The sequence below is a fragment of the Nycticebus coucang genome, chromosome 11 (assembly GCF_027406575.1).
Source record: "Nycticebus coucang isolate mNycCou1 chromosome 11, mNycCou1.pri, whole genome shotgun sequence".
Taxonomy (NCBI): Eukaryota; Metazoa; Chordata; class Mammalia; order Primates; family Lorisidae; genus Nycticebus; species Nycticebus coucang.
In genome coordinates, this window is record NC_069790.1 from 53,472,825 (window position 1) to 53,484,560 (window position 11,736).

The 11,736-nt window shown below is 39.6% G+C and overlaps 1 protein-coding gene across 4 annotated transcripts; it reads right to left on the minus strand.

Moving 5' to 3' along the window:
* Nucleotides 1-1,480: 1,480 nt before the first annotated feature.
* TAC1 (tachykinin precursor 1) lies at nt 1,481-9,661 on the minus strand. Of its 4 annotated transcripts, XM_053609238.1 has the most exons (7): nt 9,425-9,660; nt 8,870-9,001; nt 7,768-7,864; nt 7,222-7,266; nt 6,709-6,732; nt 5,229-5,282; nt 1,481-2,074 (listed from the first exon to the last, which is right to left on the minus strand). In XM_053609238.1, exons 2-7 carry the CDS (start codon nt 8,990-8,992, stop codon nt 2,025-2,027), a joined length of 393 nt encoding a protein of 130 aa, XP_053465213.1. In that variant the 5' UTR covers nt 8,993-9,001; nt 9,425-9,660; the 3' UTR covers nt 1,481-2,024. The 4 variants fall into 4 exon arrangements, with proteins under 4 accessions (XP_053465213.1, XP_053465215.1, XP_053465214.1 ...); XM_053609240.1 differs by lacking the exon at nt 5,229-5,282 and having other exon boundaries at nt 9,425-9,661; XM_053609239.1 differs by lacking the exon at nt 7,222-7,266 and having other exon boundaries at nt 9,425-9,659.
* Nucleotides 9,662-11,736: the final 2,075 nt, after the last annotated feature.

Sequence of the window (11,736 nt, forward strand, 5' to 3'; positions counted from 1 at the left end):
CAATAGGGAGTTAAATGTTGCTGTTGGGGAATGGGGGCTCTGGATGACTGTGCACTTCTCCATTTTGTTTACCATTATATAACTCATAATGTTTATTTTATTTTATTTATTTTTGAGACAGAGTCTCATTCTGTTGCCCCAGGCTAGAGTGCCATGGTGTCACAACTCACAGCAACCTCAAACTCCTGGACTCAAGCAACCCTCTTGCCTCAGTCTCCTGTGTAGCTCGGACTACAGGCTTACACCACCACACCCAGTTAGTTTTTTCTATATATTTTTTAGTAGAGGTGGGGTCTCACTCTTACTCAGGCTGGTCTGGAACTCCAGAGCTCAAGCCATCCACCCATCTTGGTCTCCCCGAGTTGCCAGGATTATAGGCAGATGCCACCATGTCTGACCTAATACGTGATGTTTAAATGTATTGTGTAAAGAAGAATATGAGTTGGAGAGTATTTTTTTTTTAAACAAACTATTCAATTGAAGATAAAGTTAAAATATGCTTTAGCTCTCTTTTTCTAGAAATAGTCTAGGTCACAGGGGTCCTCAAACTGTGGCCCACGGGCCACATGAGGCAGTGTGATTGTATTTGTTCCTGTTTTGTTTTTTTACTTCAAAATAAGATATGTGCAGTGTGCATAGAAATTCATTCATAGTTTTTTTTTTTTTTAAACTATAGTCTGGCCCTCCAACAGTCTGAGGGACAGTGAATTGGCCCCCTGTTTAAAAAGTTTGAAGATGCCTGGTCTAGGACAACTTCATAGAATTTTACTTCACTAAGCAGAGCTTGTCCTGCATTGTTTTACCACAGGTCAGATAGCACACTCTCTTCTATACCATCAGAAAATATTTCCAAGGACTCTTAGCAATCTTTCCTCTTAAGCAAATATGCACAGGCCTCTCTCATTGCTCTGTATTTATTCCCGATGCCGCTGCCAGAGGGAGTGCTGTGGGCATTAGCAGTTCACAGGCACTTCTTAGACATCGTGTAACAGAGTTCTTGTTTTCACTATGAGAGATTCACTATGAGGGTGAGCTGCTGTATTACCAGCTCCTCATCTTTCTGTATCATATTCTGACAACATCTGTGAGAGTTCAGTTTAATATCCTCATTCTAGTGAGATTCACGCACAGATGCATTTATACCTGGGCTCCACGTGGGGCTGCATGATAGTGTGCTGATGTTTCACTCAACAAGAAAATCAACGGTGAAATGTATCTTTAAAATAGACTATCGTCCTACTTACAAAAGAGAATAATTGGCATATATGATCAGAATTTAGCCTTTCTTTTTTGTATTCCAAAATGCAATTGTTTTCTCCATGAATAGCTTATGTCAAATGGCTTAGCAAAAAATGCATGTGTGTGTGTGTGAGAGAGAGAGAAAAAATACATTTTAGACCAAACAGTTTAGTCTCTTTCATCTACTAAAAGAAAGGTTGCTGATGTGACATAAAGGTTAACAAAAGAATATGAAAGAATCGTCAATATATTTTTCTTTTATTTAAAATGTTAGCTATCACAACACATCATACAATGGAATGAGGACCTTTGAGTCACATTAAAACTTTTAAAAACATCTCTATATAGTCACAAAACATGAAACATGCTTCAGGGATACAAATATAGTTTGATACCAAAATCTCAGCATGTTGGCCATGAAAAATACCAGGGCAAGCATGAGACCATCAGGAATTTCCTTCCCTTTTAGCAGTAGTTGATACGACTGCTTCAAAGCAATTCTTTCTTTGGAGCTTCTATCATTGTTTTACAATTTCACTGAACACTGTGCTTTGTTGTGAAATTCCCATCAATTTCTACTTCTGAGGGAGTCATCATATTATAATTACAACACGTGTTTACAACACATATTGGCACAATATGAATAATAAACACTCCTTTTGAGTTTTCAACTCAAAACAACAATTGTTATTAAATAAATAATTATTCCTCCTAGTGCATGTCTTATTTTTCTTTCATTGCTCATTAACACAAATGAAGCTGAAATAAATAATTTGTTGGGTAGTTTATTTGCGCCTTCTTTCATAATTCTGCATCGCACTCCTTTCATAAGCCACTGGAAGAAAAAGAGGAGACAATTGTTTTTAGGAGGATTCACTGAGGGAGTTAAACAAAGTTCAAGGCAGTCAGTCATTTATTTTAAACTCATAATGACTTTCTCCCTCTCCTGAAGTATTTTATTGCAAGTCTTTCAATTCTGCCTCAGTTTCTATCTTGACTGGAAGTGATCTAACTACAGAACTCTTTGTTTTTTCAGGTAGTCATCATATACTTCATGCCCCCAATGTATATTTCTAGTTATTCCAACGCCGATGCTCCGCAGCTTTCTCAAGCAGTGGCAGACACCAACTGTGAGTTATAGAAAGGATAATGTCTAAAATAACCAGGAATAGTAGCAGGATAAAAGTGAAATCTGGGAGTTTTATTCTAGGACAGGGTAAATAAATTACAGGCCATGGGCCAAATCTAGCCTACCATTTGTTCTTATGGATAAACTTTAAGAGGATCACAGGCACAGCCAGTTACTCATATTGTCTATGGCTGCTCTGGCCTAGAAAGGAAGATGTGGGTAGTAGCTGCAGAGATTGCATGGCTCACAAAGTCCAAAATATTTACAATCTGGTTCTTTTCATAAAAGTTTGGCAATCTCAGTGCCAGGGGCGCCTAATTGTGGGAGGGTCTCTTCCTCTCTTGTGGATGCTTCCCAATGACAGATTGTCCTCAAGAAATACAACACCATTTAACTTACTGCCTAGAACCATGGCCTATGAAAGATCAATACTGCGTCAAAAGATATTTAATATATAGCTACAAGTAATTCAAATACTTTGAGTACCTGGACAAAAAAATGTCAAATTATATTATAAATTATAAATTATATATAATTTCAAAGGCATCTGTAACCACAAAAGGGTAAGAATCAGACTGTTGTGGTCAAAATACCTAAGGCTATTTTCAATCATCTGAGCCAGTACTTTTTACACTTAAATTTATGGCTTAGTGAAATCATTGTGCTTTTTGAAATTCGGTATACCTTGTATATATATAAAATACTGAATTTAAATAGAAACAGTAGAAAAATCTGTAAAAAATTTATGGAAATCATAGGTGCTACTCTGACCAGGTTCCTCTGTGAGGTCTCTTGAGAGAGAAGGTAAGTAAAGGCACCAGGGTTACCACTTCCCCCATTCAACACTGATTTTAACAGCCAGCTATTCTTTAAGTGAGGTTAGCAATAAGAAGGATGTTTCATATCAGTTATGTAATTATTTATGACATGGAAGAGTCCAAGCCCCAAACTGGGCAGTTCTGAAGGAAGGAAACAGTTGATGTCTCACTCTGATTTGTTTATCTTAGGAGGAGGATGCCTAGCACAGGTTTAGTCTCTGTCAAGTTTTTGGTAACATGACTCTGTTCCTTTGAGAAATGAGATGAATGCCAACATAAACTAACTAAAGATGGATTAGTAATTTAGCTGGAACATAATGTTCTCTCATATGGAAGCAGAGTTTCTTACATGGTCCTTGAACCCTCAGAAACTATATTAAATTTTTATGAGCCCTCAGAAACTATATTAAATTTTATGTATGAGTTGATAAAGGTTTCTCTGGGAGAGATTATCTACATTTGTCAAATGGGTTGTGATCCATTTGACACATGTAGAAAAGGGCCAACTAAGTATACAAGTACCTGATTGACTATGGATACATTTTTTTGCCTGTTTTTTAACATTTATATTTTCTGAACTCAAATGGAAGAACAAAGGTTTAGTTATAAATTTGTTTCTGATTAATGAAGCAATTCCATGTATCATTGCTTATAATTATACTATTACTTTAAGTACGTTTAATAGCCTTAAATCTGTTCTAAATTAGACAGTATCTACATTATTTATTAAAGGTAAGCCTGTTTTGAAATGTACATCAATTCTGGAAATGGAGAGTTGATGACTGGTATTAATAAGAAGACCACAGTCATACGCATGAGGACTAGCATGTACTGATACAAATAAAAGCCACTGTGGTTTAAATTTATAGTTTACTTCCAACAGCTAGTATATAATTCATATTAATAAAACAATTACAAGTTTTTTTATTATGCACACTGATAAGTTCTGTAAAACTTGTACTGGAGAAGCCCCAAAATTAAAGGTAAAGAAATACAAAGACTGTCTAAATTTGGAGAGTAGAGAACTATTAAAAACACTAGGAAAATTATTGTTTTGCATAAATCTAGATAATTAAGAATTAAGCCAGTACCTCTTATGGATTTTCTAGAAACTGCTGATTATTTTCTAGACAGCTGCTGATTACTTTCTAATTAACTAGGTGATGAATATTTTAATTCTATTTTCATGGAAGGTGAAACAAAAAGAATTTTAATAGCTTTTCAAAAGAGCCTTAGCCTGAATGTGCTTAACAAAAAATTTCTATGAAAATAATATAGGGTAATAATATATTTAACCTTGAACATAATGTGATGAAGGTGTTAAGAAATAAAGGTTTCAAATATATGTATGTGGCACTCACATAGAAGACAGAAACTAAAGAGAAGAAAGGAGACACACAGCCTTTATATCACCTGAAGTAGTTGTTTGGAATTAAATTGGACTTTAAGAATTGTGGCTTCCCTTGTCGCTAGAGATTTTATAGCCAGAACTGATTTATAACACTGAAGGATGATTTGATTGTGTTCCTTTTTGAAGGTACTGGAACAGACTGTCACTTCTCTTCCTCTCCAACTTCCATCAGGATGCTTATATTTTGAGCTTCTACAACTTTGTTTATTTTTTTGTTTATTTTTTTTTAATCTCATAAAACTTTCACATTACTTTGGTAACAAGTGAAAATGGATCTCGTTACTCCCTGTGTCCTCTACCCCTTAGTTCAGTAAGATTAAGTGTGGGTTATTTAACAGATCTGTAGGAGAGTATTAGATTAGCCCAAAGATTCAGGGTGAGTAATGATTAATTGGGACAGATGCTGGTAAGGCTGGTGGTTTAAGAGAAATAGACTGATATTATGGTAATATTAGCTTAATCAGCTATAAATCTACTCTTGGGTTATAGTACTATAATTAGATTTTTTTCCACTATAAATATTCACTTTAATTCTATTACTCCTTTTTAATACTTTGAAAACTATGCCTTACAAAAAAAATAGAAAATATTTGAGATATTGGTCTACTTTCAGTCATGTTTTTATACATACCAGAATTTAAAGCTCTTTTTCCCATTAGTCCAACAAAGGAATCTGTTTTATGCCCTGAAAAAATACATTTAGGGGTACTTTAATATGTATGTCTTTAAGGCAGCAAACTGTTATAATTAGTAAAAAAAAAAAAAAGCAAGCTCCCGAATATATGCCTATATAGTAAATATGCATCTATTTCAAGTTTTTTTAACCTGAAAAATATAAAGATCCCTTATAAGCTTTATAAATTACACTAAAACAATACAATGAAAGCACTTTCCAAAATATTAGCAGTACTCTTTATTCATATTGTATTTTATCTATTACCTAAAGTTTTAAATTTTGTTGCTATTTGAACTAGCTTTGATCTTTAGGGAGTGAATGCAATATTTGTGTGAAAAAGAAATATCCAGGCTTATTTTCTCATGTTATTGAATATGTTGTGTTTCCCAACAACTGAACCTTAGTTAAATAGGTCCCTATCCTTGATAATGATCATCTTCTAAAAGGTCACTATTTCTATTTGATTGAATTAAAAAAAATACTTCTTTTGGAAAAGTGTATTAGTTTTGACATGAATAGAGTACATTTATGTTTATTACATAGAATTTTGCTATATATAACTCTCTCAAAAGTCAAATCCTTAGAAAGTAAATATGAATAACATGTATTCATTTTCAAAGGTAAGACTTCTGGAAAAGGTTATTATTTTAATGCTAGTGGGAGAATTTCTCTTAATTTTTACCTTATTAGTTGAGACTAGGGTTGCTACCCTAATGTGGCCTATTCTGCCTCCCAGTGAACCAAAACCAAGACAAGATATGTGAGGGGACAATATGATAACGATGGATGAACCCCTGGGAATTCTTGTTACCTCTGGCTCCATTAACTGGTAAGCTGAAATCTAATGACTCCCAAGTGCCACAATTTTGCCATCTTCACTGCCTTAAGAAATGTTTCACTGATTGAGGTTTCCCATTCAGTTACGAGATTAAAAGACTGCATCTCGGTGTTTATCTTTAGTATGGATTCTCTACTTAGGTTCTTATTCTACTTAATTGGCTGCTGGAATATCATAATAAATGATTCATTATTTATTTATTTATGATATTATTTATCATACTGAGATGAGTTAGAAGATGCCTATAAATGCTCACTCCCCCCATGGAAGTCGGCATGAGGGGATGTTGTGAGTAATATGTGTGCTGGATTTTTAACCCTCAGATTAAAATTCTTGTTAAAATCTAACACTTTATCGGAGTTAAAAGACTTTTTCTTTTTTAACACTGTGTATCTTTTTGATAAGTACAAAATATCTAAACCACAGAGCTTTAAATGATCATATTCTAAGTAACATGAGTCTCCCCATTCTTATTTTTTGTAATTAAAAATATTGTCCCAAATTATGATAGAAAATAAGGTAAGATATTATTTAAAGTGGAATTCAGTATGATTTTACATTTAAATTTGATAAATGTCAAAGTAATTTTGAACTTACTTTTGTGAGAGATCTGGCCGTGTCCTAGAAGAAAGATAAAATTAGCAAACATATAGATCTGTGTTTAAAAAAAAAAAAAAGCTATATCTTTTAAACAGAATTACAAAATTAGTTGATTTTCAAAATATATAACATTTTCCATTTATAAATGCTAACCAAATTATTATTAATAAAATCAAATGTTTTGACAAACAAAAGAAAAATTTATTAAGTGCCTCCTATGGGCCATGGATTCAAATCCAGTCTATGAAATTCTTGAGGCCTGTAAGGCTATAACCACCTCCCATCTTCAAGGCTGGCCACCCCTTTGATACTCAGGAAGAGGGAGAAGAGAAAGAGAAAAAGGAAGGAAGAGGAGAAAGAGAAAGTGAAAGAGAAAGAGAACGAGAGGTATGCAAATCCATCTCTCCATTAAACAGGCATAATCAAGATCTCGTATTTTAGCCCATAAAAGATTTTATTCACTTTCCTACATGTGCATTCACTGGAGTAAAGATTTATAGGAATGTTTACCATAAAGAGCCTTTAACAGGGCCAGTTGTTTTTCAATTGAGGAATCTGACAAGAGACGAATTGGCATTAACTATACGTTACGCTGATGGTGCCACGAATTCAAGGAAACTGAGTATTTCTATTATGAGACTCTGGGCAGCCACATCTCACCTACCCCAGGGAATGCTGTAAGCCAGCTTCCTCGTGTGCTTGGATCATTCCGTGTGCTAGCTCCTGGGTTCTCCCCCACTCCCGCCCCCCACCTTCTCCTTCTTTGTCAATTTGCATCTTCAGTCAAGGGAACGTTTAGTTAAGGTTAGTTGCTGTTCTTGGTGGTTTGGGTCATTCTAATACTGTGAGGCTTGAGAGATAAATCTCTTCCTCCCTTTCAGGACCTGTGCTTGTCTAAGCGAGGTGTAGGCTAAAGACGCGCCCGGGGCGGGAAGTAACACCTCTCTTGGAGTGGAAATCTCCACTCAAAGAGCAGGGAACACTTGGATGCTCCGAGAACCAGTAAGCAGACCCGGCGGGCTGCCCCAGAAATCTAGGGACGGTTGCCCATCTCACCAGCATCCCGTTTGCCCATTAATCCAAAGAACTGCTGAGGCTTGGGTCTCCGGGCGATTCTCTGCAGAAGATGCTCAAAGGGCTCCGGCAGCTCCTCCTAGGGGATAGAAGCACGGACAAACTGGTTTGTAGGCGACCGGAGCGGTCCCCACGATGCGCGCCAGTCCCGGGCGAGCCACAGCTGACTCGCTGTGCGCTCAGTCCTGAAGGCAGGGAGCCGGCTTCCAGGACGGTTCTGAGTAGGGTCTGTCCCGGGGCCTCTCTCTGTTTCGGTCCCTACCAGCCTAATTCGAGTCCCGCGCCGCAGCCTCGGCTAAGCTTGGCGGGGAGAATTAGCAACCGGAGCCCTGAGCCCTCTCCGCTCTGCTCTTTCCCTACCCCAACCCCAGCCCGGGGCTTCTCACTCATCTGCTACGCCGATACCTGTTTTCGTCTTGGCTCTCTGGTGATCACTTTGGAGACCCCTCTCTGCCATAAATGCCCACAGGTGTGTGTGGGGGGTAGGGCTGGGGTAGGGAAGGGTAACAACGCTTTACAAGCCTCCCGCACCTCAGGACTTTAACTGTTCCTCACAGGTGCTCCCTGGCGCCAATAATCTGAGAGCCGCGGACACTAGCAGCTCGGTCCTCGGGTCAGCGAAATCAATGTCAAGGCACGAAGTTAACTTCCCACCCCGCGCAGTCCCTCCAGTCCGGCGCTTGCCCTGGCTCCCCGCTGGCGCCCCGCGCGCCCTCCTCTGCCGGGGCCCAGCATTTGCAGACGCTCGGGCAGTGCAGCTGGGCTGGAGCCCTCGAGATCCCGGTTACCGGGGAATTAAACCTTGGGAAACTCCCAGCCTCGTGAGAACCCCGGGCACATGAAGTAGGGCATCCCTCCTTGGGGGAGTTCCTGGATCCGACGGGGCAGCCCTCAGGAAGAAACTTGAATTGTGGACGCACAATCTGGTGAGGAACCCGGGAAATAGCGCGCGTTTACAGCCTTCCGCGCTGTCTCTGGCCGCGGTCGCGGTGCCCTCCAGGCTAACTAGGGTGCCATCTCGGGGAAAGTGACAGTTCCCAAGCCCAGGAAGAAAGGCATGGGCCGTCCCGAGACACGGTCTCACCTTGATCTGGTCACTGTCAGACCAGTCGGACCAGTAATTCAGATCATCATTGGCTCCTATTTCTTCAGCAAATAGTTGAGTGGAGACAAGAAAAAGGACCGCCAAGGCGACGAGGATTTTCATGTTGAATGTCTAGGAAGAGTGAGAGAAATCGGGGTGGGGGTGGGGGCAGAGAGAATATATCCAAGATCCAAGAGTTAGGGCAGCAGAATTTTCAGCCCCTTAACGGAACTCAGGTCCCTTAGAACCACCATAAAAAAGCTTAAGGGCTAAATAAAGTCTCACGTGTACCCTTTAGGAGAGAGAAGCACGCTCTGAAGATTCCAGAATCCTCTTGTCTCTGAATCCCAACTCCCCCAGACCCCCAACCCACCAACCCCCACCGTCAAACCTGGAGGCTCAGCAGGTGAAAAACAAAGAAGGGCGCCAGCGTTTCGGAGACCGGTCTCCCCGCTGTCCCCGGCTGCAGCGGCGCACCTAGTGCAACCACCTCTGACAGAGGCGCGGTGGGAAGCGCGCGGAGCGGAGCGCGGCTGGCGCGGCGCGGGCACTTACTGCGAGGCTCAGGTCGCGGGCTCCTCCGGCGGCTGGACTCCCGCGCTCCGGTGCAGCGGCGGCGAGGAGGAGTTCGCGGCGCGCTGCTTCGCCCGCTCGGTGCCTGGCGGTATTTATCCCGGGCTCGCAGCCTCCAGACCCACGTGACCCCCGCGCCCCGAGCGACTTTCTCAATATTTGATTAGCCGCCTCCTCTCCTTTCGCTTGCGTGATTGAGAGTTTCCGAGACGGTAAGTCGTCGATGCCCATAACATCTGGACCCAATTGGCTTCGAAATGACGCAATTTTAGGAAAATCGAGGTCTCGACATCCAATCGGGAGCGGCCTGTCTTCCGTCTGCGGATCTGACGCCCCCTCCCCTCGCTTTCAGAACGGGGTTTCATGACACCTGAGATTACTCATCAAAATTGAGTAAAGTGACTCATTCCTTGGACTTCGGCAACTTTTCTGTCTCTTGGGACGTCAGGATAAGATGCACTTTTGAGAATGGACAAATAACTTCAAGCCTTAAAACATTCCGTCGGAAACCAGGCTAAGAAAGGAACACTTGGGGGTGGGGGGAGGAAGCGTGTATGTGTTTTCTATTTTCATCTTCAAACTGTGTTGTGTTTTTGAGATACAACATCGTTTTTTGACCAGAACATCCTCTCCTAAATCAACTAGAATACTGGCATTTCTTTAGCATTACAAAAGAATTTTTAGTTCTGTAGTATTCAGTCGATGGGAGTAGATTTATTCATACTTTACGTTTTAGAGAAAGGGGCAGTGCCTGTGGAACTTACCCTTCCATCAGTGCTAGTCTAGGATATCTTTTGTATCCAGTTCTTTGCCATATCCAGGAGTAGGGTTACAAGAGGAGGTCTTTCGTTTCTCTTTTACCCTTTTCTTGAGGAAGACCAATGTCACCAAAGGACTCTACCAATTGTTCACAGATTTCTCCTGTATATGAAAGCAAGTATAGTGAAGATGCTAACTGGGTAGCCATTAACAGCACAAAATTATTAGACAACAATTTTACAGAAATCACAGCTTTTTGTGAGTCCATGGTTACCTCACAGACACATTTATTTCATCACTAAATGAATTAACAGACATTGCATCTTTGGTGGTGGTATATTCTCCCCTTAGTATTTATTTTTCAAGTAATTAAGACTTTTTTTTTTTTTAGTATGATGCATAAGAGAAATACATTTTTGAAGCTCAATTAAATCAGTAATTTTTCATTAAGATTTACTGTTCTTAAATAACCCTGACTTCGAAAATTCTCATGTATTAGGCCTAGTCTTACAATGGGATCGTTTTAATTTTATTTTTCAAAAATTTTTATATGGAAAATTATAAACATATACAACAGTAGGGAGAATAGTCCACGTGAGACGATTTCTGGTTTTCATCTACCGCTCTTCCAATTTCCCCTCAACTCAGATTATTTTGAAACAAATCCCAGACATCTCATCATTTCAACTGTATATATTTCAGCATTTTTGTGTAAAACGTAAAGATTTTTAAACATAATAAGAGTACCCTGCCATTGTTTCACATTAAACAACATAAAATAATTCTTTACATTAAATATCTAGTCAACATTTAAATATTTCTCATTGTCTCATAATTCTCCCCACACAATTTACTAGTTGAAGTCTGAATTGTAATGAAGTCTGTATATTACAATTGGTTCATATGTCTTGTTTTTATTTAGGCTGTTGCCACAAAGTACCAGGGCCTGGGTCACTTATAAACAACAAGACATTTATTTCTCACAGTTCTGAAGGCAGGAGGTTTAAGACCAGGGTGTCAGGTCAGGTTCTGGTGAGGACCCTCTTTTAGGTTACAGACTGCCTCTTGGCTCCTTATATCCTCAAATAGTAGAAAGATCAACGAAGACTTCTGGGTCCCTTTTACAGGGGGCACTAATCCAATTGGTAAGGGTCGTACCCTTGACTTACTTTCCAAAGGTCCTGTTTCCTAATACATCACTTTAGGGATTGGAATTTCAACATATGCATGTTGAGGGAACACAAACATTTAGCCCATTGTGTGTCTCTTAAATTTAATCATCTGTCTTCTCTTTCTCCCATTCTCTGGTGTGTGCGTGCAATTTATTGCTAAAACAGATCAAGAAAGTGTACTGCATTGTAGGATTTGCTGCTTGCCTTTTAACTTGTCCCTCTGCCCCATCTATTTCAGATTAATTAGTTGTTGTGTCTCGAAGCTTGATCTTATATAGGTTCTTCTGTATTCATTTATTTTTGGTGACTGGGCATATGTTTCTGTATGTTGCGTAGCTCTACTAGGAAGCATATGGTATCTGG

What these genes read in the sequence shown, in the direction of transcription:
- TAC1 (XM_053609238.1), bottom strand. Translation starts at nt 8,992, where the DNA reads ATGAAAATCCTCGTCGCCTTGGCGGTCCTTTTTCTTGTCTCCACTCAA. An exon ending in CTGACAGTGACCAGATCAAG is followed by an intron (nt 7,865 to 8,869) that starts GTGAGACCGTGT and finishes TCTATCCCCTAG; the next exon opens with GAGGAGCTGCCGGAGCCCTT. An exon ending in CCTGTTAAAGGCTCTTTATG is followed by an intron (nt 6,733 to 7,221) that starts GTAAACATTCCT and finishes TCTTTCTTCTAG; the next exon opens with GACACGGCCAGATCTCTCAC.